The 26,947-nt window shown below is 44.1% G+C and overlaps 1 protein-coding gene across 1 annotated transcript; it reads right to left on the reverse strand.

Moving 5' to 3' along the window:
- Window positions 1-6,890: 6,890 nt before the first annotated feature.
- INA (internexin neuronal intermediate filament protein alpha) lies at window positions 6,891-19,932 on the reverse strand. Its single transcript, XM_028098760.2, has 3 exons — window positions 18,812-19,932; window positions 10,213-10,337; window positions 6,891-8,897 (listed from the first exon to the last, which is right to left on the reverse strand). Exons 1-3 carry the CDS (start codon window positions 19,874-19,876, stop codon window positions 8,588-8,590), a joined length of 1,500 nt encoding a protein of 499 aa, XP_027954561.1. The 5' UTR covers window positions 19,877-19,932; the 3' UTR covers window positions 6,891-8,587.
- Between the last annotated feature and the right edge of the window lie 7,015 nt (window positions 19,933-26,947).

The following is a 26,947-nucleotide window of genomic DNA, read 5'->3' on the forward strand; positions in this document are numbered from 1 at the left end:
ATTGATTGGCTTTCAAATCTGTATCCCCTGAAATCAGTATGATCTTGGGCTTCATCAACAGAAATACAGTTTCGGATCAAGGGAGTTAATACTTCTAATATCCAATTCATGTTGTGTCCAGTTCTGGGTAGCATACCCAACTACTGAGAGATGGGAGGGCAATGGGATAGGGAATAGAGAGAGACCTAGGGCAAAAACAAGGCAAGGGTGAAGCAGTTGCTTATGGTTAACTTGGAGAAGCTAAAACTTATGGGTAAGACAAGACCAGCTGTCTTCAAATAACCAGAGGGTCAAGACTTAGATGTGGGAAAAGCACAAACAGGAACAAACAAATGCTGACTTGCCTTGGGTTAGCTTGGCTGCCATCACCGGCAGCATGCACTTAGTTTAGATGAGATAAGGTCAAAGTTTTCTTCAAAAGGAATTTTTATTAGAAACGAAATTAAATGCCCAAATCTGCATGAATAAGATATATGAAGTGCCGATTCGAGAGCCCAACTTCCGTGGCTAAAAATAGATTTATTTGGCATAGTTGCAGGTCTTTTGTTTTTGCCTAAGCCCTATCTGAGGTGATACTAAGCAAACCTGCCCAGAGGGGTAGTTTGTGGTAGTTGTAGTCTGGCAGAATGTGTGCTTGGCAGGTTTCTCGGTTTCTCCCTTAATTGCCATCCCAATCTTTTCTTTCTAGTATAGGCCAAAATCATTTCCTGTGACCTTGGGTTTCATTGAGCTTCCCCTTGATTCTGCTGCATTGCCCTTCCCTCTTTAAAAAAAAAAAAGATTTTATTTATTTGACAGAGGCACAGCAAGAGAGGGAACACAAGCAGGGGGAGTGGGAGAGGGAGAAGCAGGCTTCCTGCGGAGCAGGGAGCCTGATGCGAGGATCAATGCGGGGCTTGATGTGGGGCTGGATGTGGGGCTCGATCCCAGGCTCCTGGGACCATGACCTGAGCCGAAGGCAGACGCTTAACCACTGAGCCACCCAGGCGCCCCTGTCCTTCCCTCTTGATTCATTCTCATCTCATCTCTGACAATTCCTTCTCTGGACGCGCGCGCACGCACACACACACACACACACACACACACACACACGACTCTCCTACAGTGACTTTGAATTCTTGAAAGTAACACCTCTGACCCATTTATCTGTCCTATTTATCTTGCTCAAAGTATGTCCTCTGTGATTCAATTCTAGATGAATATTCTTGCAGGATCACCAAGTTGTAATCGACTTATCAAATGTATGTGCAACTAATTTTAAATTTTTTAATGTTTTTCTTTAAAGTTCTGATAGTTGCAACTCTGCGAATAGAGAAGATTCAAGCAGATGCTGATTCTGAATGTTCATTTTTGTTTTCTTCAGTAGGCCATGACCAAAGAGTAGGTTCTCATTTTTATCCTTTTTCGGTATGTTCTGCACATGAGTTTGATTATTGGCCTCTCTTCAAAACTGGACTGATGAAATCTTTTATCACCTATTGAGATTAATAGTCATTTCACAAATGAAATGTCATATTGATCTCCTGAAAGCTTGCCAAGCATTTATTTACATGGAATGGATATTATGCTTTAATCTTTACTACATTTTGATTTTGTTCTAGTGGTGTCTGTGGTTTTACAGAGGTTCTTATTGTGATACTGTTTCATTTAAATGAGAACAGATTCTTTTTTTCCTTCAGATGTTTCTAAGAAAATGTTTTCCCAAGAGAAAAACTGATTAGATAATATTTTAAATTAGAGATTGAAGAAGACAAAGATTGCCAGGACAGATTTTTTTTCCTCCAAAAAAAGACAAAGAAACAGTATTGCATAGTGGCTAAGGACATGAAATTTGAAGCCAGACTGCATGGCTTTGATTCCCAGCTTTGCTACTTACAAGCTATACAATCTCGAACATGTATAATTTCTCTGAGCTGTAGTTTTTCTTACCTGTAAACAGGGACAAAGGAACCTAACTCAAAGAGCTGTTAGGAGAATTAATATGTAAAGCACTCAGGCACACAGCCTACTACCAAGTTTAAATATGGTCCCTATGTAGTCACTTCTTAGATTACTTTGCTGAATTAGTTCCTTTCTAATGAGTAAGGGGGTCCACTGATATTAAAAGATTGATATTGAACCATTTATTATTTTTCCTGTCTTCTTTTCTTGCATATTTTCTTTCTTCACCTCCTTCTATGGATAACCATGACAGGGTTGGGGACACAGGCTCTGAAGTCAGACCTGGATTCTGCTTTCACCTTAACTCTAGTCTTGGCTCTGCTGCCTATACTTTGCAGACTAGGTGAGTCCATAGACAATTTCAGTTGCCAGGAGTTTCTTTTGTCGAGCTCCAGGCTGGTTTCAGGTAAAGATCAAAGATTGTCTAGCCCTGAAGGACATCAGGAATTGTATATGCCACATGTATGTATCCTTATGCCAGGAAATCATGGGCAATGGAAGTTACACTTCTCCTTTATTCATACTTACAGCATAACAGATGAACCTGAGTGAGTCAAATTTGTTTTGTTTTAATTTTAAATAGGCTCCACGCCCAATGTGGAGCTTGAACTCATGATCCTGAGTCCCATGCTCTACTGACTGAGCCAGGCAGGCGCCCCTTAAATTTGTTTTAGGGGCACCTGGCTCGCTCAGTTGGTAGAGTGTGCAACTCTTGATCTCGGGGTCTTGAATTTGAGCCCCACATTGGGCATAGACATTACTTTAAAAATATATATAATGAGCACTTCCAATGAAAAATATTTTTTTTTTTTGGCCCGGTGCAATACTCAGCAATTAACTAGACCTGCTACTGATTGTATTCCAAATCTCCAGTCCTCATGCTCATGACCTTGGCTATGCTCTGCTAGCATTCTATACCCCCTTTTAATACGAGCATACAACAGAGCCGGAATGAAGCGTCTGAGACCTACAGAGCAGAGACCGCTTACCTCACCAGGGGAGAGAGTAGCCATGGGGTGATCCACAGTCATTAATCAATGAGGAAGCCAGCCTAGAGACCCCTCCAGGTCAATCTTCATTTTTCTTTGTATCCTGAGCTTTCTCTATTTCATTTCATTTTATTTCTCTGTTTCATTTTAATCACTGAAGAATTGTGGAAACATAAATCTTTATCTGCAGTGTGACTCTCTGTATCTTATTACAATCCTGGGGTATGTGTCTGTGTGTCTGTGTGTTTCAAGGGATTGTAAGAAAGAATTTATAAATTTTAGCTACTCACAACCCCCACCTAGTAAACTTATGGAACATAAAAACATGAGCTCCATCAAAGCATCAAAGAGATCAATAGAGGAGGAGAGAAGCCATTTGATCTACATAGTAACTGTTTTTTTCATCTTTTGAGGATTTGCAGCAGGGGATGGTAATTTAATAAAAATAATCCTTTGTTTGGCTGGATTGAGGAGCATGTACCCCTTTTATAAATGGCATGGCCATATGAGATATTTGAAAATAGCAAAAGCATGATGACAAATCTAAAATGTACATTAGATTTGAACATGCAGCAAAGTAGTGGTGTATATTCTATAAAGAAAAATAAAATTTCACATATGAGCTCTATTTTAAGATCCCACAAAGCCCCCCTCAGTTATTTCCATTTTAAGTTACTGTGTTTTCAGGCACACCAGCTTCTTTGGTTGTAAGGGGGAAAGAATGTATTCTTATGATTTAGATGTTTTTCAGGACCTTAGAGATTTCTGATGATATAATAATAATAATAATATCAACTGGAAATCAATGATGGGTGCTCATAAGCAAGCAACATTTCTAGCTATTCTTTTGTTTACATCCAGACATTTCTGGCTTTTTCTCTAGGTTCCGTTTTGGAATCAATACTCTTATTAGATCTGGCTTATGTTGTCCTAATGGAATTCCTTCTGAGATTGACCCAGGGTGGCTGTACATAATGGTCTCAGCTGGAGCAGAGGGTATAGTAGACTTTGTAATTATATTCTTCTGATAGTTCCATAAATTCTCTATTAGTGGATTTTTTAAATTGAGGTGAAATTTACATGATATAAAATTAGTCATTTTGAAGTGAACAACTCAGTGGCATTTAGCATGTTCACAGTGCTGTGTAGCTACCACCTCTAGTTCCAAAACATTGCCATCAATCCAAAATAAAACCCCAAACCCACTGAATAGTTACCCCCTACTGCCCCCTCTCTTTAGCCCTGGCAACTACCAATCTGCTTTCTGTTCCAATGAATTTTTTTTAAAGACTTATTTATTTATTTTAGAGAGAGTGCGCGTGCACAAGGGGGAGGGGCAGAGGGAGAGGAAGAGAAAGTCTCAAGCAGACTCCATGCCCTGAGTGCGGAGCCCAACACGGGGCTCAATCTCAAGACCCTGAGACCATGACCTGAGCTGAAACCAAGAGTCAGACGCCCAACCAACTGCACTCAAGCACCGCCCAATTGATTTTTAAATACATTTTAAAAACTATTTCATGTTTGCCTCTAGAGTCATGAATGGTGATTTTTGGACTCCATGCTTGTGTTCACAAGTAAGTTCTAGAAGTTTATCTGCAGGACTAGATGTGACTCGCATTGTGTCTGGATCTAAAATTTGGACTCTGGTTCCCAGACAATTGCTCAAATCTTGCCCCCTCTTTAGCCAATACAGTAAAATGAATTCTAACTATCCTGGATTTATTACCTCTTGAGGAATTGTCCCTTCTGTAATAGCCCCTCATTTCCAGGTGCTTTGATACTGAGCTACAGAGTTCCTTTGCAAAATTATTTTTTAAAACTCCTTTTAAAAAATTAGGTAATAGCACCCAGTTCTATTTAGTTTTTAGTAGGAGGTGACTCAGCTGGGCTCAGAACCCAGTTTTGAGCTGTCACAAACTCACTGCAATGCAGGAAGCTAATAGGTTCCGGAGGTCTGCAAAGTGTAGCAGTTTGCCTATGGGACTTGGTGTTGTCAAAGTTTTCTGGGGCAGAAAAACCTTAAGTAAAACCCAGTGAGGAAGGGGGGAAGATGATAAAAATAAAGACTTTTACTCCCTCAAGTGAGAGAACTTTCTTTTATGTATAGAAGCAATATAGGAAAGAGAAGCAAGCACTGCAGTCCGAAGACCAAGGTTCAAATCCCGGCTCTGTTATTCTGTGACATTAGAAAAGGGTTTTAACCTTGTCATTCCTAAATGCTACCTAAAGAGTGGTTGTGAGGTTTAAATGAGATAATTCTGTTTTCTACCTACTACAGTGTCTCACACATGGTAGGCAGGTACTGAATAAATGAAAGCTGTTATGAGTCTCAGGATGCAGGGGATCTCATTGTCTAATGAATCCGGAAGTGGTATCAGTTATCACTAATGTGCTTTGTGGACAGGCTTCCCTGCAGTCTCAGACTCACTGTGTTGTCCTGTTCTGTCATTAACAGTTGCTGTTTCTTGCTTCCCCTTCCCTTCTCCTCCTTATGATTCTGAACACTACATGCCTTAAGATTCTGAACACTATGTTTCCTTGTTACTGTAATTGTCCTGATTTAATAAGTATCAACTCCATAGATGCTTTTAATTCTTTATAAATGAGCTCACAGAAATTAGTGGCAACTCAGTGAAAATAGGAGATACAAATTAGAGCTAGGAATTATATAAATGTAATAAAAGGATGGTGGTTTTGCATCCAGAAGGATCCATTAACAAAATGGTATGCTTGGAAGTGGCAACCAATATCTGTATTGCAAACCTCTGTATTGATGAGATTATTATTGTTCCTTAATAGGTCCTAAAAGATGTTTAATTGTTATAAAACTCTCATTGTTGATGCAGGACTAACATCTCTTTCCCAAGCAGTACGACGAATGTATCTTTGCGTGTCATGTGAGTGCTCTTAACCAGATGCACTGAGAATGACAATCTCGTTCAGGATTCAGCAAGCTCTAGCTTCATACCAGCATCAGTGTATTCCCCTCATTTAGTCTCCATCCTGGAACCTGACATGGCATTAGGGAATCCCAACTTGGAGTCCATGGACTTCTGGGCACCAGAGGCAGATGGTTCAACATGGGACGCCAAGCCCCTTGGCATGTACAAAGTTTTGTGTGTGTATTTTTCTGGGAAAAGTGTCCATAGTTTTCTCCAAGGGGTCTGTAATCCATAAAAGGTTAAGAATCATTACAGTAGAGGAAAATTCTATTACTGCTGCCTATGTTCTACTTAAACATATGGGTTCTGCAGAAGTATAACCCCATCTTCAAAAACAGAGAAAAGATTCTTACTGTTTTGAACTGCCTTTTATCATATGCGTTCTGCCACTTCATTCTCAGAAATATTCAAGTTAAGCTAGTTCAGTCATTATCCAGGCACAGAATGTTGTCTTGCATCATTTGTTTGATTTGATTTCTCTACTCCCTGCCATAAACCGTCCACTTAATGCATTATGTGTTTCAGACAGTGTAAACACATGCAGACTATATACCTCCAAAGCCTTGGCAAGGGGTAAAAAACAAAACTCTAAATGCGGATGCAAGGAGCAGAGAATATACAACTCCTAAATTATTTGGGGTACAGCCGTCTCACTAAACCAAAACAGTGCTTCTCTCTTTTAAAGATTTTATTTATTTGAGAGAGAGAACATGAACAGGGGGAGGGGCAGAGGGAGAGGGAGAAGCAGACTCCCCGTGGAGCAGGGAGCCCATCATGGGGCTCCATCTCAGGACCCTGAGATCATGACCTGAGTCAAAGGCAGACGCTTAACTGACAGAGCCACCCAGGCGCCCCTCTCTGTTTTTTAAGTAAGCTTTAGGCCCAACATAGGGCTTGAACTCACAACCCTGAGATTGAGTCACATGCTTTACCAACTAAACCGACCAGGTGCCCCCAAAACAGCACTTTTCTCAACTGTAGCAGCAAAAACCACAGAACACAAGTTATGTTGGTGGGATTCGTGTGACTTTTAATTCTTATCTTACTAATGTGTTACAGTAAATGTGGGGAGTAAAGACAGGGATGGAGTGAGAGAAAGGAAGAAGAGAAAGTATCTTTCCAGTTCCTCGAACCACTGAAGCAGGACCTAGGATAAGAAAGTCCAGTAAAAGCATCACGACCTGTCACAACAGCACTTTCAATGGAGGTGTGTGACAGAGACACGGCAACTCTTTAGGTCTGCGGGAAGGGACTGCAGGAGAGAATTAGCCCTACATCAAACCTGGCACATGTGGAAGACAGGGCGATGTGGCTGCTACACAGTTGGGAAGATGAAAAAGCGGACTCTCCAGAGTGTACTTCCTAGCACATGAGTAGGAGCACGGGTGCCCTTCTCCAGGCTGAGCGGCACTGCCTCCCCAGTAGGGAAAGGAGACCCCACCAAGCATGCAGCAATGGGAAAACCGTGGGGCAGGGCTCTTTTAGAAACGAGAAAGATTTTTTATGTTTGCTGGTGGTGTTGATTGACCAGACGCGATTCCTTTTACTTTTGGGCGGTAGCCTTGTGTCCTGGTGATAACATAATTATACCTAGCACTCTTAAAAGGCAGAGGGGAGTGAAAGCAAGGCCTCTTTAGGACCGAGACAGTGGGAAAGGGGCTCTGTGGGTTCTAAGGGTAAGGGCATGAAACAGCTAATTCTAGATCACCACAAATGAACTCACACAGATCAATGAGACCTTGGCTTTTTCCATTCACACAAATACTCACCCCTCTTCTAGCTTCTACTACTAAATCTAAGGTCAGCTTAATCACAGCTTGGGGCACTATGACCATGTTTCTAAAGTTAAAGTGAACAAACTACATTCTTAATACTCCCCCCCCCCAATTAAATGGATTTGAATAAGCTGAAAGCCTAAAATCTAGGGACTCTTTTCATTATTTGTTGGGGACAACCCTTAAAACTCATCACTGCCATTTTTCTTTACTTACAGAATTGGAAGGACATGGAATGGGCAGGGAGAAGTCATCACACGAATCACAGAAATGGTCAACATGCATCTAATTTTACCCATTGAACAAAGAGAGCTAAAGGGGGTAAGTTCTTTGGAGAAGAACCTGTGTTTAAGGGGGAAGAATACTACACTAGCCTTTTTTTTTTCCTGAATGGAAGAAAAAGGATAGATGGAATTGCGAGGGGTGGGAGGAAATGGTGTTAAACAAACACCTATCACTTGTGAAGCAGTTTTGTCGGAGTGGTGCCGGATGCGAACCATGGGTTTATCTTTGGCAGTGATCTTATGTGTTCGGGACCTAGAATGAGACTATATAGCTGGATGGATGTCTGGGTATAGTGAGCGAATATAAGTTTTAATTTCAATTCACAGCAAATGACGATGATCACAGATTTAGCACCTTAGTTTGTACTTCCTCTGTACCTGAATCATCTAATGCTGCGAAGCCTGAGCTTTAGCTGAGAAAGCTGAGTTCTTAGATAACTCCTCTGTGATTTGCTCTAGGACTGCACTTTGCTCCAACCTAAAGGAGTGGTTTTCTTATTAGAGAAAGTAAAGTATTCAATGCTAAATAGGAAACTGAAGCCTTGAAGACATTTTATAGTGGTGACAGGTGTTTTGGTTCAGGAATAGGCTCTTTAACAAGTCAAATGCATATTATTCCCTCTTAAGCATTAATTTTTTTTTTTTAAGAAACAGAATTATATTTTTTGGCTTGAAGTGGTGCTTTCTTCTATAATTGATTTCTCGGTTTTCTTAGTAGATATTACTGTCTCCTCCAGTATTTCTTCAAAACTTTCCCCTATCTGGGAGGTCTTCTTTGAGGCCGACTTAGAAGCCTCCTCTCCCTCCTCCTCTTTCTTAAGAGACAGCCCAGGGGATGAGACTTTGGAGGTTGTAGAACTGAGGACTCTAGGTGGGAGCAGATAAGCTGTATTGGGGGGTGGATTCAGCCCTGAAATGCTTAATCCACTGGTGCTAAAACGTGTCTCCTCGCCTTCCAGTAGTTTCCTGTAAATCCAACAGAGAAAACATCTTAGGAAGTCAACTGGTAACTTTTTTTAAAAAAAAGAACTCAACCCTCCAGTTCCTATTCATTTTAGAAAGATACCATAAGACTCTGTAGTTTCTCCATGAGGTTGAGACCAAAAAATTTTGACTTCCAAGGTTCAAAGACTTGGAGTTTATCTAGCACATGCATACACACATGCACGTACATGCATGCTCACACACACTCACACATCAGCTGTGTTGAAAGCACTGTCAAAGGGAAAACTATCCTATTCACAAATATGTTCAAAAAGGAATTTTTGTACAGTTCCCCTTGGCCTCATCCACACCCATTTTTAGCACTTAAGAATCTACAAAGCTCTATGGAGAAGTAATCTTACTAATTAAAACCTTAAGTGCAACAGGGATAAGGAGGTGAGACGTCCACATAGGAGGAAGGAGCTACCTCATTCAGCCTGAGCTTGAGATTTGTACTTTATCAACGTAGAGTACAAAGGGAATGGAACCAGCAACTTCAAAAACCAGCGAGTGCAACTGTTCCAGATACCAGACTTTTTCTCAGCCAAGCCTAATCAGCATCATAAGAGTGGCCCCAATGCCTTGTTTCTCTTATCTCTAATAATTTTTATCATCTTTTCTTTAAAATCAGACACTCAAGACACTATCAAATACTCTTGGAGTTTTGTTTTGAAGAAGTATACATAGTGTAAAAGAAAAAAAAATTCTCAGATCTGGATTGAAGCTGAGCTCTTCCCTTTACCAGCACTGTGACTCAGAACAAGTCACACAGTCAGTCTGTGATTCAAGTCACCTCGTCTGCAAAATGGAAATAATATGACCAGATACCTAGATAATTTAAATACAGTATCTAATATAGTGCCTGGCACATAGTAGCCATTCAAAAAATAGTAGCTACTGTTATTATCTTTTTTTAAGGTAAATATTCACTTGAACATTGAGTAGAAATTCAGAGGGATACCTCACCTATTAGGACATTCTATGTTGTATAAGCCCTATTTTTAAAAGTTAGAGTCTGATGGGTTTTAGGTCAACCTCTGCATACTCAGGTTATCTCCTTCAATCCTAGCAGAGGTAGGTAGACTACCCCAGGACTTGTAAAGTGGAGTTGGGATATAAAGAAGCTGAGGGACAGAGGAGTCAGCTCTCCTGGAAGGGGTCGGGGATGACTTTCCTCAGCCCTTCTCATGCATCAGCAATCAGAGAGACTATAAAACCACTTATCCACTTATTTGGGTAGCTATGCCCCAGGTGCCTGGATCTGCGTGGGTGAGGGTGAGCATGCCCTTTGAAATACCTGTAAGCTGCTATCTCAATATCAAGAGCCATTTTGACATTGAGCAAGTCCTGGTATTCCCGAAGGTGGCGTGCCATCTCACTCTTGGTGTTCCTCAGATCATTCTCCAGCTGCCCAACGCTATCCTGAAAAGTAACATATCCAACATATTTGAACCAGGTGAAATTCAGTGAGATTTCCACAAAGCAAGGATTCTCAACCCTGACTACACATTAAAAATCCAGGCCTGTCCCCCAGCCCAGATTCTGATTCATTTGTTCTGGGGTGGGGTCCCAGAATCTGCACTGTTTCATAAGGTCCCCAGGAGATTTGGATGCATGGTAAGGGTTGGGAACTTATACTGTGCAGCACATGGTTCTCGAATGCACATGAGGGAGATATTTTCTCTCTCTCTTGTTAAACTTATACCTGAAACTGATACCACACTGTATATTAACTGACTGGTATTTAAGTAAAAACTTAAAAAAAAAAACAAAAACAAACCTACTTCTCATCCCTTCCTTGCTTGTTGCATTCCTGCTGAATAATTCAGTTGTTACATGTCCTTGCCAAAACCCAAAGCCTCAGGTTAGGAGCTTAGACTCAGAAAATTCCAACTGTGAAAAGCACAGAGAGGACAGCAAGTCTTCTCTGCCTCCATTTGTCTTGATGGTTTCCTCAAAGTCTGCTACTCAGTCACCTTACTGAAAGCATCTTATGTAACGGATAAGGAGGAAGCAGAAATACTCCATGGAATTATTTAAATCCAAATGGCAGACTGACATTATATTTTTAAGAAAGAAACTAGGGGGCACCTGGGTGGCTCAGTCGGGCAGCCGGCTCTTGATTTCGGCTCAGGTCATGATCTCGGTGTCGTGAGATCGAGCCCTGTGCTGGGCTCCACACTCACTGTAGAGTCCGCTTGGGCTTCTCTCCCTCTGCCCCTCCCCCCACTTGAGCTTGCTCTCTCTCTCTCTCTCTCTCTCTCTCCCCCCCAAATAAATAAATCAAATCTTTTTACAAAATAAAAAGAAAAAAGAAACTAGGTCCATATAATAGTTTTGTTCCAAATTCTTTCAGGTGCAAACCCAGACACAGAAGAAAATAGCTCAAAATTTTTTCTTAAGATTTATTTATTTGAGAGAGAAAGAGAGAGAGAGAGAGAGCACAAGCAGGAGGGGGAGGGGAGAGGGAGAGAGAAACTCAAAGCAGACTCCTTGCAGAGCTCAAAGCAGGGCTCGATCACACGACCCTGACTGAGATCACCACCTGAGCAGAAACTAAGAGTCTGGGGCTTAACCAACTGCACCACCCAGGTGCCCAAAAAATAGTTTTAAATTTTTGATTCTTGAGTAGCCAGAGGGTCTTTTAAACTTTTTTAAAAAAATTTATTTATTTGAGAGAGAGAGAGCATGTATATGCACACTCGGTGCGGGGGGGTGGGGGTGGGTAGTGTTCACGTGGAGGGACAGAGGGAAAGAATCTTCAAGCAGGCTCCCCACTGAGCGCAGAGCCTGACTCCGGGCTTGATTCCATGACCCATGAGATCACGACCTGAGCCGAAACCTAGAGCCGACACTTAACCGAATGAGCCACCCAGGTGCCCCCAGAGGGTCTTTTAAAAAAAAAACACAGCAGATCCAGTTGCTCACCTGCTTGAAACCCTCTAACAGCTTTACAATCAAGTCCAAACTCCTCAGCGTGGCCTATACTATTCCTCTTGCTCGAAATGTTTCAGCTACTCTGGCTTTCTCTTTTGCTCCTTAAACTACCTAAATTCATTGCTGCCTCAGGCCCTTTAGGCTAGCTATTTCCTCTGGAATGTTCTGTAGTGGGTCTTCTGTGACTGACTTTGAGTCATCGAAGATTCAGTTCAAATGCCCTGTACTCAGTCTTCCTTTATGTCCAATTTAAGTACCCTTTCCACACGGATCTAGCATGCTAGTGTACCTCAAGCCAGGACGGTGGCCCATGAAGGGGCTTTGTGCAAATGAGAAAAGGGCATCTCCAGCGGGAGGACAAATTAGAAGAAAGCACACACTTGAAAGTGGCCACTCTGCTCTTAGCTCTTAATCATTATCTGAAATTTTCTCATTCTTTTATTACTTTACTAGTTTATTTTCTGTCACCTTCCTCTATCTCATGGGTTTTCCACCTAGGCACTGTGGACATTTGGGGCTGGATAATTCTTTGCAGTGGGGGGTTGTCCTGTGAATTATAGGACATTTAGCAGCATCCCTGACCTCTACCCACTAGTAGTATGCACCCTCCCTCCCAGTGGTGATAACCAACAATGTCCCCAGACATTGCTGAGTGTCCCCTGGAAGGCAAGTCACTCTTGTCAGAGAACTCCTACTCTAGAATGTAATCTACATGGAAAACGGGGGCTGATTCTGTTTGGCTAACCCCTGGAAGCCCAGAGCCTAGCACAATGCACACTGTAGATGTTCCGTGAGTAATCATTAAATGAATGAACGGTGCTACACGAGCACTGCTTTTCCTCTGACCTGAAAAGATGTGAGCAAATAACCCATATAATACAGTTGCAAGTCTGTCGACATGAAGAACACAGCAATTGAGAGTAACTTTTGTGAAACAGTGATGCAGATAAACATCAGAAACCTCAAGAAGTAAGTAGTGAGGTGCCCTTGTAACTTCCCGTGTGGGGATGATGAAGTGATGGTGGAAAGCAGGGCTGATAACATCAGGGGTGGGGGATGTGCAAAATTCTAAATCAAGAGAATCTGCAGAAAGAATGAAAATTCATACCTCCTACCTGTTCTATAAATATTGACGGGAATGCCGCAAAGGAGAGACTCAATCAACTGATGGGTACACAGCAAGGAATGACAAGCAGTGGGGAAAATACATATTACATGCACAGTGATGGAAATATTCCAAAGTGTGTTAGGAGATCATAAGGGCTTAAAATGATTTCTACCAAACATTTAACTTGATGGTTGTTAGTTGAGGTTAAACTAACCTACAAGCAAGTCTGCTAGTGATGCACTGGGGTAAGAGAAGCAATATTACTGTGGTAAAGGGAAAGGGAAAAAGGGGAAGAAGATTTCTCAGTATGCAAAGGACAGGAGAAATGAAATCTGAGGAAAAGAGGAGGATTTCATCAGGATCTTTGGGTTGCATTTCTTGCCCTGCCTCAAATATCCAACACACCACAGTCAGTTTTCTGTATTTTAGTTTCTTCAAAATTTCCATTTCTACCTGTGGAAAATTATAATATTTATTCTTTTCTGAGGTGTTCTAAGATCCTCAAGTTAGGATTCCAATTTAAGGCACCTCACATTATTGTGAGTCCATTATCTGTTAAATTAGATAACAGGCATTAAAACAGCACTTGTCACATAGAAATTGTGCAATAAATGATTGTTACAGAGTCATATCATGTGACTCTATGCCCTCTTTAATCATATGGACAAATTAATCATGATCCCTCCCTACAACCCCTTGGATTACTAAGGAAAGCAATGTATAATAAAATGTTAATATTAGATAGTTGAAGTCATATTCCTTAAAGCACCAGATTTTTTTAAAATAATGATTTTGAATTAAAAAACCTTTCTAAAGGGGCTTGTACCATTTTTAAAAAAATATTTATTTATTGAAGTAATCTCTATATCCAACATGGGGCTCAAACTCAGGACCCTGAGATCAAGAGCAGCACGCTCCTCCGACTGAGCCAGCCCGATGCCCCATGGGGGGTGTACCATTCTTAATTAGGACATAAACATAATGCAACCTTTCTTAGCAACTACAGGTTATGATAATGATCAATTATTTTTCTATAATTCTATGACGTCCTTTATCCTTTAGGTCAACGGAGGTACATCAGATTGTTTTTTTTTTAAAGATTTTATTTATTTATTTGACAGAGAGAGATAGCGAGAGCAGGAACACAAGCAGGGGGAGTGGGAGAGGGAGAAGCAGGCTTCCCACTGAGCAGGGAGCCCGATGCGGGGCTCGATCCCAGGACCCTGGGATCATGACCTGAGCTGAAAGCCGACGCTTAACAACTGAGCCACCCAGGCGTCCGGTGTATCAGATTGTTTATTTCTACCCTAACTGGCCCCAAAGAGCAGTGTTTGCATTAGTGCTTGCTACTTATTGGTCTTCTTTGTTCTGAAAGTTGAACTAATGCTACTGGTTCTCCATGATGCCTGATTCCATTGGTCCCTCTTCTCTATCTTGCAGCATGCTTAAAATTCAAAAGACAAAATGCTTTAGAATCATGTAAAGTAAGAATGAATAAGTTAGGAGCATCAGAGGGGTCAACTTCCCAATATGTGATTTGGACATGGACGTTTTGTCTCATCAGCAGGTTAATAAGGTCCTTTTTAAGACAATATTTTTGTTTCAGAGCTGTGTTTGCTGAATAAAAGGTTGTTGGGAGCTGAGTTCTAGATAGAAGAGATTTCCTTGAGTTTTTGTTACACAGTTCACATGTCTGTTTTATGGATCAGAGTAGACAATAAGCATGACTCTGCTCCTTTCAAAAGGAACTGGGCTGACTGCTGACCATTGGTCTTCTACGTCTAGTCCCTTTGTTTGCGCTCTCTTCAGCCCACACCAGACTGTCTCACATTGCCCTTCAAAAGCCCTGCCAAAGATGGCCTCCAGCTGGAAATCTGAGCAGAGCGCTGCAGTCTACCCCCTCCCCCAACCACGCAGCTGCTGCTGGCTTAGCCTGAGGGAATGGCAGAGGCACTCCCAGTTCCAGCTGGGGTCTCTCCTGGAGTAGTAGCTAAGATAAGTGCTGAGCATCTTCCCAAGGGCTGGAAGGATGCAGGCCAGGAATAAGAGAAAGACCAGGCCACCCAAGCATCTGCAGTGGAGAAAAGGAACCACAGACAGTGCTATGGATTTCGTCACTTCTGGGAGCCCTCAGCCAGGTGAGCAGAAGTAGTGAGCGCAGCACAGTCTGAAAGAGCTCCTCCAGATTTACTGGGCGAGTAGGGAGGATGTTTATATGTGGACCACCCATATGCCTTATTCTCCCTACTGTCTTTGCTTGCTTGCTTCCTTCCTTTCTTCCTTTTTCCCTACCATACTTTAAAATCTTGCATTATGTGAGCTGGTTTATATTGTGAAATGTGGTTTAGGTTAGTGTTACCCCCAAATCAGCCCGAGAACAATAGGATGCAGCACTTTTACTGAAAATGCATATTCCTGGGCCGCTCCTGGAACTACTGAGTTCAAATCGCTGGGAGTAGGCCTGAGAATTTTTTTTTTGTTAAGCCCCCAAGTGATCTTGGTGGATCAATGGGTCTAGGAACTACAAGTTTATTTCTGTAGAGGAGTTATCAAGGTGGCCTTGGTGACAGTAATACAATGAGACAGGGAGGGGCAAAAACAAAACTAAGAACACATGGAAGAGATAAAAAGAAAAAAGGACCGGATGTGGTTTCTTCTTGAATTCTAGTTTCAGAGATAAATCTATCAAGCCATAGATTTATATGCGGCTACTTTCACCCCCCAATCTCCAAGGGGCCAGCCCCTTTTTGCTCTTTCATTCCATTGTATTCCAATCTCATACTGGAGGGAAGAGGGCAGACTTGGCTCCTCTCCCTGGGGAGCATTAACTAATGGTGAGCTTGATTGTTCAGCAAGGTCTTTCAAGGAAAGCTTTGGTTTTCCAAGACTGACCATAGTACAGGGCCAAGCCCTCCAGTATCCTGCCAAAAATACCCTTAGGCGTCTTTGGTAGAACAGGGCCTCTAATGGTGGTAAAGCAGCTACGCAGGAACCAGATTCACCCTGGATCAGAAATGGAAAAGTGTTCAGCTATAGAGGGTGGCTACATTTGGCTTTTGAAGACAATGGCCCTAGCTCTTCATAATTTTTCCTGTCGCCTGATTTGGACTCTCTCATGTATCATTGTGTACTTACTATGTCACCTTGAATCATTCTTTACCTTTTCAAAAATGTAATAAGCTTTCTGTCCTTGAATAGGCTGTCAGCATTCTGGGCAGGGGAAATGTGAATGGGGCTTTCCTCTGCCTCTTAGAGGGTGGCAAGCTTGCAAAGGAAAATGGGCCTATCACTAATCTCTGAAGCAGTAGAAAGAGAACAGCCTCCCATTACTGCAGTGGAAGGGGAGCGGGGAGAGGGCAAGAAAACAATGGCTGAATCTCACTGTGGAGAAGGAGGCTTTTCATCTTGGCCAACACTGCTAAAACTGTTAGAGAAAACAGCCAGAGGATACCCTTGTGACTTCAGGCCTTCAGGATCAGCAGGAAAGGATGTGAACCCCTCCTCAGCCTGAAGTCCCAAGGGGTAGGAAATAGCTCTCTGTTGTCTCATCTGGTCTTGCATTCCACCAGCAGGTCCACTGAGGCTCTGAAGGCTAACATGGACGGGGGCACACTGCAGAGCTGCAGATGCCGCAGTTTCTGTAGGGTTTTTGTTTGTTTGTTTCCTGCAGACTGTGTCTGGATGGCCCTACTATTGTCTGACACTGAAAGCCTTTTAAAGCAAACAAAACAAGTCAGACAATACTGTCACTACCTCTTAGAATGTCAGGCTATACCAAGCAAACAGAGGGCATGGCAAAGCCCAATTCAGATGGAAGTTGTAGTTGTAGATAAGTTAGCTTTTTTTTAAATTTTTAAAAAAGATTTTATTTATTTATTTATTTGAGAGAGAGAGAGAGAGAGAGAAACAGCATGAGAGGAGAGAGGGTCAGAGGGAGAAGCAGGCTCCCCGCTGAGCTGGGAGCCTGATGTGGGACTCGATCCCAGGACTCTGGGATCATGACCTGAGCCGAAGGCAGTCGTTTAACCAACTGAGCCACCCAGGTGCCCAAATTAGCCTTTTTTGTAGAAATACTGGGCTAGTCCTTCAGAAGACCACCTAGCTCATCTTTTGAGGCTTCTAGAAGAACACATGAAATCTCAGTTAACTAAATGTGATTCATTCAGGCCATGAAGGAGCTAGGCCACACAGTGAAAAATTCAAGTTACAGCTTTTGAAGCAGAAGAGAAGTATTTACTTGAATAGTACTGTAATTCCAAATAACCAAAACAAATGGTCCAGGCAAGCTTTCTTCTTTTAGCAAATGGGGCAGTTTATAATGGACAATAAATACCTGCACACCAATAATAATTCTTTAGCTGTACACTAAAATAGTACTTTTGAGGTTTTACTTCTTTCTTGGTTCTATTTGATTAATGTTCCCAAACCCTGTTAATTTCATCAAATGTAAACTTCAATCTTGGCCAGAATGAATTATTGCAAAATTCTGAATTCTTACCATCCTACCCAATGGAACTTTGATTGGACCTTGAAACTGAACCACACTATTTAGATTCCTTTCTTTTCTCCTGCCTCTGTACCCTTTGTGGTCATAGCCCAGAATGCCCTATATAGTAAAACTGAAGATGCAGTGGCCTTTGTTTGGAGAGAAAAGGAAGAAAGATCCAATCAATACCTTCATAGGCGCTTAGAGGACATGCAAAGATGTAAAAAATAAGTGGCCTATAACAAAGATAGAATCACCCATCTCTGTGATTTACAACATGCACTGAGGATGGAAAATTGTTAAAGAGATGTGAATTTTCAAGTGGGACCTCACTGCTGCTGAGCAGATTAAGTGGTTTTTGCTAAGTGCTAAGCCATCCATGACAGTGAAAATTGATGCTGTCCATGAGGTGACCTTTGATTGCAGGTAGCCAAGACTGATGTGGTGGTGTTGCAGAAGAAAACACACACACACACACACACACACACACACACCCCAAAACACTTAATTGCCTAGAGAGTCATAACTAGGACATGAGATGGGAGACACATCATTTCTGAGATGGAAAGAACTCTAGATCAGGACCGAGGACAGCGCCCCGACCATTCCCATTTGCTAAGGGGTGTAAAGCTTTCTAAAGAAATATCCAGCATTAGGTAGACACGGAAACTGTGTGTGTGTGTGTGTGTGTGTGTGTGTGTGTGTGTGTGTGTGTGTGTGTGTGTGTGTGTGTGTGTGTGTGTCGGGAGGGGAAGAGGGTAGAGAAGGGAAGTTGTAACCAGCCCAATCACCCAGCTCCTTGGCTCCCAATCTCTACTCTTTTGAAGGCAAAAGTCAAAAAAATGATTGGGCAGAACCCTTCCCAGTTCAGTCCAGCATTCTTCTCTCTAGCGCAGACCATACTCCATAAATATCAATTCCGGGGCGCACAGAAAGCCTTTCAAAGTCAACCAAACAATCCAGACAGCCGAGACAGCACTGCCAACATGAGAGACTGTAACCCAACTGCATTGGGTTCACTCCTACTTTGGGTGGGGGACTGTTCTTCAGGACACCAGGGTGTTTATGTCCACTTGCGGACAGGGAGGCATGAATTAGATTTTTGGATTCTGAAAAACATAAGCTTAAGGGTGTTTTCTAAAAGGGCTCGGACAGGGACATGACGGGCAAGGAAAGAGGGTGACCAGGACTCTAGAATGAATAGTGTAGAGTCAAGGGCTTTTTGTTTGCCAGTGCCTCCAGTTGGGGTTCTTCCCCCCTCCTCTCAGTTCCTAGGGCCCCCCTGGGGGGGATTTGTGTGGGAAGGCGCAGGTAGGTTGGGGAGAGAACAGGGCGCCCCTCCCATTGCAGCGTTCCAGCCCTTACCTGGTAGCTAGCCACCTCTGCACTGTGCCGCTCCTCCAGCTCCAGGATCTGCCTCTCCAAGGACTCGTTGGCCCCACGCAGCCCCTCAATCTCGATGGTGCGTGCCTGCAGCTGACGCCGGTATTCGTGAATCTCCTCGCGGCTTGCCCGGATGGCCTCGGTGCTGCGCGCTGCCTGCTCATTCAGGTTGGCAAACTTGGACTTGTACCACTCCTCGGCTGACTGGAGGTTCTTGGCAGCCAGGGACTCATATTGGGCGCGGATCTCCCTCAGCGCCGAACTCAGGTCTGGTTTGGCCACAGCCACGTCCACCTCGGCCGCGGCCTGCGACGATGCCTGCAGCGTGGCCAGCAGCTCGGCCACCTCCTCGTCGTGCACCTGGCGCACGAAGGCCAGCTCGTCCAGCAGCGACTCCACCTTCTTCTCCAGGTCCAGGCGGGCCAGCGTGGCGCCGTCCACGTCGCGCTGCTGCGCCTTCAGGGCGCGCTCCGCGCCTTCGCGCCCTCGGCTTTCCTCCTCGCAGCGCGCCCGAAGCCGCTGCACCTCCTCGGCCAGCCCGTCGCGCTCGAGCAGGGCCTGCGCGCGCGCCGAGCTCGCTTCCTCCAGCTGCGCGCGCAGGTCGCGCAGCTCGCGCTGGAAGAGCTCGCCCACGCGCGACGGTTCGGCGTGGCGCTGCCGCAGCGCGGCCAGCTCGGCCTCGAGCGCGCGGTTCTGTGTCTCCAGCTGGTGCACCTTCTCGATGAACACTGCGAAGCGGTCGTTGAGGCCCTGCAGCTGCTCCTTCTCATTGGTGCGGATGATCTTGTACTCGTTGGTGCGCGCCGCCGCCTGACTCAGGTCCAGCCCGTCGGACGCCGGGGGCCGGCGGTAGGCCAGGCCTAGGCCAAGCGACGAGGCCGAGGAGCAGGCGGCCGAGGAGGTCACATTGCAGCGGGACAGCGACTGCGAGCGGAAGCTACCGGCGCCACCGGCGCTGGAGAGGCGCGAGGACAGGCGAGAGCCATCTCCAAACACTTTGCGGTAGGAGGAGGAGGCACACAGGTAGTGCTCCGAGCCGAAGCTCATGGTGCCGGGACCAGGGCCGGGAGAGCGGCTGCGGCTGAAGATACAGAGAGAAGAGGTGCGCCAGACGGGGCGCGGCTGGGCGGTGTGCACCGGGTTTTAAGGCGCCGGGGATGGGGCGGTGCGTTGGGGGCGGAGCTTCTGCTCCGGGTCTGGTGGAGAGAGGGAAGGGGGGCATCCAGGAGCGGGGGCGGGGAAGCGCAATGACAACTGCAGCTGCGCGCGCGCGGCGGACCTAGTTCGCGGAGACAAAGCGATTTGCGTAGAAGATGCTCCCTGACCGCAGCGCCCCTCCCCAAGAATTGTCTGGTTTGGGACTGACTTGAGGGGCGGGGTGCCTAAACGACTGGGGTTTCCCATCCGGAGACCACTCGGCTCTGTCTTTTACCTTGACCCTGTCCTCCTTCCCCCCTTTAACCCAGCTGGAGTTAGGGTTTTCTGGGAGGTGTCCGTACGTCCGCCCATCCCTCCCCGGGAGCTCCTGAGGGTGAGGCCCTGTTTTTCCAGTTGGAGTGGGGACTTTGTCTCTTCCCTCAGGCTTTGGTCCCTTTCCTCAGCCAGCTCGGGGTTCCCAGGGGGTAGAGTGGGTCTACGCCAGAGCTCATCTCATCAGCTGTTCCTCTGCAGCTCTCGGAAGCGCCCAGGGCTGGTGGCTGGGTGGAATGCTTGTGACGCCCGGGAAAAGAAGGTAGATAGATAAAGAACACGGGCCTGAGTTGCAGAGAGTAGAAGGAAGCGCAGGAAACAGGTTGGATGGCTGCAGTGGGCAAAACTGAAGTGCCCCTGACATTTGTATAAGTAAACGGGTTTCCCATCGACAGACCACATGGCTCTGTCGCTTCCCTTGACCCTGTCCTCCTCGCCTCCACCCAGAGTTAGGGTTTTTCTGGGAGGTGGCCTGTATGCCCATCCCCACCCCGGAGCTCCCGATGGGGATGGGTTCACCACAGCCCCCACCACTCTCCATTGAATAACGCTCACCTTCTTAATTCATTTACTTTACCTATCTGGCCATGTAGGTAATAGAGATTTCAGGCTGTGTAAATCCTCGTCTGGTTTAGGAGCGCCCCTTCCTGTGGAGATCTCTTTTTGAACAAAAGAGGCCTCTGCAAACATTAAACTCCAGGAGTCTTGGCCACAGGGCAGGCCTCCTACAACACAGGGTGGGGGTGGGGGTTGTCAAAGAATGGGATCTGGAGAGATGAAGGCTGGGAGGAGTCTGTAGAATCTGTAGTGTGCATCACCTTCTAGCTTATAGTATCTCTCAGGATGTGGCTATGGCTTAGGACAGGGAGTAGGAAGAACTTTTTAGTAGACTCCAGAATTCCAGACTGAAGGCCTTTTTGATTTGGAATTTCAAGGACGTAGTTCTAGGACAAGTTTTAACTTCACACAGGGAAATGGTACCTGAGACAGGCCACTAAAGGAAGGGAGAAGGGGAGTCCTATGGGACTTTGGGACATATTTCTTGGCTTTATACTTGATGTCGTGGAAGCTAGTCAGGCCGTGCCACAGCCTGTCCCCCTGGTTCCTTATCACAGACCAAGACCTGAGCTTAATTCTGTGTTCACTAGGCTCAGAAATACCTGGTGAGGATGAAAGAGTGCTAGCTAACACTACCAAGTAATGACTCTCAGCTACCCGTTGTGCCAGGACTTTTGCATATAGGTTTACTTCCTTCTGGCCACTCTTCAGGGTGGCCCTTTACCCCCATCTTAGAGATCAGAAACCAGGGCTCAGCTGCAGCACTCTGCACAAGGTCACTAAGCAAGCAAATATACATTGTTTCCTCACTACCTAATTGTACTTCTTAGAGCAGTGAGGCTCTTGAAGTCTGATTAATTTCCCTGCAGCCAGCGTAAGGCTAATAAGTGGGCTTCCAAAGAGTTTTGGCCAATAACAAAGTAGCAGGCTGGTTTGTAATTCAAAGAGTCAGAGGTGATGGGTTTGAATTGTGGCTTCTGCACTTACCAAGCTTGTAGGGATAACAATACCTACTTCCCAAGGTCATGAAAGAGTGAGTTGATGCATGTGAAGGTGCTTTGTAAGCTGTATAGGTATAAGGGGTTTTTGTCATCATTGTCCTCTTTCAAATAAAGGGACATTGCTTCCCATCTACCATCAACAGGATATGAATTGGGGCTAGTGATGGGATTGCAGGAAACTGTCCACCATTTCCTTCCACAGGCCTTCAGGCTGCCCCTTGGCAAAGAGGACACAGCCAACCTTGATTGGGGTACCTGAGGCCGGCGTGAGTATGGTGAGTAGAAACAGCCACAGATAACTAGATCTTACTTCTGGGCTCTAGTTCCAGTCTCATTTCAACTGAGAATAACGCAGGAGAATAATTCCTCTTATTCAGGACTGAATAACTAAAAATCAGCAAAATGTCCTGGTTCGCGTTTTACCTTTCTTTCTCTTTCCATTCTCCAATAGAAGCAGTACTCCAAAGGTAAAACACACACAAAGCAGAAGTGAGGCAAAAGGCCTGAATAATACAACAAAGGGGTAGTGGTCTGGAAAATCTAGAGTGGGCTGCATTTTGTAATTTCTAAACAGTCTGTCCTAGATTCCAAACTGAGATTCCCCCGTGGGACTTGTACCTCCCCTTTCTTGGCATACCACCCCACAGGCCCAGATGTTTGGCTTTAATATTTTTAGCACAACGCTCTATTACCAAGGAGTGATCTTGGCTAAGCCTCAAACGACAGTTTCTTCCAGCTGGCCAGGTTTCCTGAGGGAATGCCCTGCCCTATGCAAAGGCCGTGTCTTCATCTTCCTGTAATGTCAGACCCAGGCGCTGTAGACACATGGGTTGGTCATCCCCAGGTTCTCCCTCATGCTACATCCTCTGGCCTCTCTGTGGCATCTGGCAGTGCTCACTACTCACCTTGGTTTCGAAGATTCAATTTTTGGCCTTCTGCTCTTCCCTCATAAACTCTTTTTCAGATCTTATGTCTTGCAGAGGCAAGGAGGCTTGTGGTAAAATTCTCTCCCTAAGGGATCTAGTTTTGCATCATGGCCCTTTCTAGCCATGGGACTTTGAATAAATCACTGTTGTTTGCTGAACCTTAGTTTCTTTATCTGTAAAATTTCAATGAAACTAGCCACCCTGAGTGGTTTCCAAATCTGACTGCTCATTAGAAGTCCCTGGGTACTTAAATTCAGATTCTTGGGCCTTACCCCAGACCCTTGAATTTAGTTCTGAGAAGCCTTGACCTGCCTTTCATGAGATTTCCCTGAGGTTTAAATGAGAATATATACAGAGTGGGTATACCATGCCTGCCATGTGCATGCTCAATAAATGATGGCTATTAGAACTATCACCTTCTTTATTCATTCTGCAAATATTTCTGAGTACAAGGCACTGGACTAGGTGCTAGGAATAAGGCAGACATAGACTCTGCTCCATGAGACTGGAATCCTAGCAAGACAGATAGAGATTAAACAATGAATTACACAGTGAATTATTAATTATAGTTGTGACAAGTGCTCTGAAGGAAAGTCCAAGTTGCTGTGGGGTGTAAAACAACAGGCCTGGGCGCCTGGGTGGCTCAGTTGGTTGGGCGACTGCCTTCAGCTCAGGTCATGATCCCGGACTCCCAGGATCGAGTCCCGCATCGGACTCCCTGCTCGGCGGGGAGCCTGCTTCTCCCTCTGACCCTCCCCCCTATCGTGTACTCTCTCTCTCTCATTCTCGCTCTCTCAAATAAATAAATATTAAAAAAAAATAAAAAAATAAAACAAAAGGCCTGACCTATGCTGATGATGCTCAAATCCTTAGTTCCAATTTCCAACTTTAATCTCACATCTCCAACTGCCTGTTGGACATCTCCTCATCGATGCTTGCTGGTCTTCAAGTACTGTATATTTAAAAGTGAACTTATCTAGCCTTTAGCCCCTCCACCCCAGCCCACTTCTTGATGTTTACTTTTCTGTCCTACCCATTTCTCCACTTGTGCAATTCTTTCTTCTTGGTATTTCCTTCTCTGCCCCTACTTCAACTGTTGAAATCCTTAAGGCTCAAATACCACCTCCTCCATGAAGCCTTCCCTGCTATTTCAGAAGTAAGGTGATGCTTCCCTCCCATGAATTCAACTCCTCCTACCCATAGCCTTTTCAGTACTCACATGACTAATAGTTACCTACCTGCTGAGCCAGGCGCCCCTACCTGCCATCTTCTGCTGTTAATTATTTGTGTGCTTGTCTAAGCTTAACTGAAAGTCCCTTGAGCACAACTCTTCTTCTACATCTGTGAATCTCTCTCAACATCTGTCACAGTATTAAACACATGTAAGGTGAAAGAAATGGTTGAAAATTCTTTTTCGGGGGCACCTGGGTGGCTCAGTTGGTTAAACCTCTGCCTTTGGCTCAGGTCATGATCTCAGGGTCCTGAGATCGAGCTCCACATTAGGCTCCCTGCTCAGCGGGAGTCTGCTTCTCCCTCTGCCTCTCCCTCTGCCCCTAACTCTGCTTGTGCTCTCTGTCTTCCTCTCCCTCTCTCTCTCTCAAATAAATAAATAAAATCTTTAAAAAAATTCTTTTCTGTACAACTACTTGGAGTCACCAAGGGCGCAACCCTTAAAAAAAATCAATAGATTTGACTTCATCAAAACTAAAAAATTTTTTGTCTGCAAAAGACCTTATTAAGAAGATAAAAAGAAGAAGATGATGATGAAAAGAAAAACCATAGACTGGGAGAAAATGTTTGCAAATCATATATCCCACAAAGGATTTGTATCCATAATATATAAAGATCTCTAAACACAGCAGTAAGAAACATTCCAGTTAGAAAATGGGCAAAAGATTTGAACAGACATTTTACCAAAAGGAATATAAAGATGGCAAATAAGTATATGAAAATATGTTCAGTATCACTAGCCATTAGGGAAATGCAAGTAAAAACCCCAGTGATATATACTATCTACCTACTAGATAGGTGGCTATCTACTGAATGAAACAAAATATTGACAATACCAACTGCTTACAAGGATTCAGAGCATCTGGATCTCTTTTATCTGTTGCTGGTAGGATTGTAAAATGATACAACCACTCTGGAAGACATTTTGGCGGTTTCTTATGAAGTTAAACATATGTTTACCATATGACCCAGCAATCTCACTCCTGAGTATTTAGCCTAGAAAAAAACAAAAACGGAGCACCTGAGTGGCTCAGTTGGTTAAGCAGCTCCCTTACGCTCAGGTCATGATCTCAGGGTCCTGGGATTGAGTCCTGCATCAGGCTCTCTGCTCAGCAGGGAGTCTGCTTCTTCCTCTGCCCCTCACCACCCAACTCGTGCTCTCTCTCTTTCTCAAATAAATAAAATCTTTAAAAAAGAAAAAGAAAAATGAAAACCTACAAAAACTCTGTACATCCATAGTAGCTTTCTTGATAATAGACAAAAACAGGAAACAACCCAAATGTCCTTCAACAGGTGAGTGGATAAACCAACTGCCCAATGTAATACTACTCAGTATTGAAAACAATCAACTATTAAAACAATTAAAATTGGGCGCCTGGGTGGCTCAGTTGGTTAAGCGACTGCCTTCGGCTCAGGTCATGATCCTGGAGTCCCGGGATCGAGTCCCGCATCGGGCTCCCTGCTCAGCGGGGAGTCTGCTTCTCCCTCTGAACCTCTTCCCTCTCATGCTCTCTATCTCTCATTCTCTCTCTCTCTCAAATAAATAAATAAAATCTTTAAAAAAATAATTAAAATTAAAAATTAAAAAGAATCAACTATTAAATAATTCTCAACAACTTGGATGAATCACAAGGGCATTGTGCTGATCTCATAAAATTACATGATAAATGATTCCATTTGTGTAACATTCTCAAAGTGACAAAATTATAGTGATGGAGAACAGATTAGGGGTTGATTGATTAGGATTTTTGGGGAGGATGTGACTATAAAGGGGTAACATGCAGGGTTTTTTTTGTGTGGTGATGGAGCACTTCTGTTACTCAAATCTATACATGTGAAAAATTCATAGAATGAGAGAAAGAGAAACTGAGAAACCTAGTGAAATCCAAATAAGATCTGTAGTTGAATTAATTTGCTGTGTCAGTGTCATTTTCCTGGTTTTGATAATGTACTATGGTTATATAAGATGTTATCATGGAGAGCAAGCTGGGTGAATGGTACCTGGGAACTTTCTGTACTATTTTTGCAACTTCTTGTGAGTCTTAAACTATTTCAAAGTAAGAAATAGTTCTTTGGGAAAAAAATTTATAAATAGGCAAATGTTCTTTGGAGATACATGCTGAAGTATTTTGGATTGCAGTGTCATGGTTTATATAACTTACTCTCAGATGGTTTAGCAAACACACACACACACACACACACACAGATAAAACAAATGTGGCAAAAAGTTAACAGTTGGTGAATACAGATGTTTATTTTATTAGCCTTGCAACTTTTCTCTAGGTTTGAAATTTTTCAAATAAAAAGTTAGGAACGTTGGTTAATATATAGATGGATAGGTAGATAGAAAGTAAGCAAAAAAGATAGAGGCGCCTGGGTGACTCAGTTGGTTAAGCATCTGACTCTTGATTTTGGCTCAGGTCATGATTTCAGGGTTGTGGGATCAAGCCCCATGTCTGGTTCTGCACTCGGTGTGGAACCTGCTTAAGATTCTCTCTCGCAGTATGCCTGGGTGGCTCAGTTGGTTGAGCATCTGCCTTTAGCTCAGGTCCTGATCACAGGGTTCTGGGATTGAGTCCCCAGTTGGGCTCCTTGCTCAGCGGGGAGCCTGCTTCTCCCTCTGCCTGCCACTCCCCCTGCTTGTTCTTTCTCTTTCTCTCTGACAAATAAATAAATAAACAAATAAACAAAATCTTAAAAAAAGATTCTCTTGGGGCGCCTGGGTGGCTCAGATGGTTAAACGTCTGCCTTCGCCTCAGGTTATGATCCCAGGGTCCTGGGATCGAGTCCTGCATCGGGCTCCCTGCTAGGCGGGGAGCCTGCTTCTCCCTCTTCCTCTGCCTCTCTCTCTCTCTCTCTCTCTCTCTGACTTTCATGAATAAATAAATAAAACATTAAAAAAAATTCTCTCTCCCTCCCCCATACCCCGCCAC

Source organism: Eumetopias jubatus, unplaced genomic scaffold, assembly GCF_037043125.1.
Source record: "Eumetopias jubatus isolate StellerSeaLion01/CBP00866 unplaced genomic scaffold, mEumJub1_p1.0 scaffold_17, whole genome shotgun sequence".
Classification (NCBI taxonomy): Eukaryota; Metazoa; Chordata; class Mammalia; order Carnivora; family Otariidae; genus Eumetopias; species Eumetopias jubatus.

Excerpts from the sequence above, each read along its gene's own strand:
- INA (XM_028098760.2), bottom strand. The coding sequence starts at position 19,876 with ATGAGCTTCGGCTCGGAGCACTACCTGTGTGCCTCCTCCTCCTACCGC. Across the intron at positions 10,338-18,811 it reads CAGAGGTGGCTAGCTACCAG|GATAGCGTTGGGCAGCTGGA; the intron begins GTAAGGGCTGGA and ends GTTACTTTTCAG. Across the intron at positions 8,898-10,212 it reads ATTGAGATAGCAGCTTACAG|GAAACTACTGGAAGGCGAGG; the intron begins GTATTTCAAAGG and ends TTGGATTTACAG.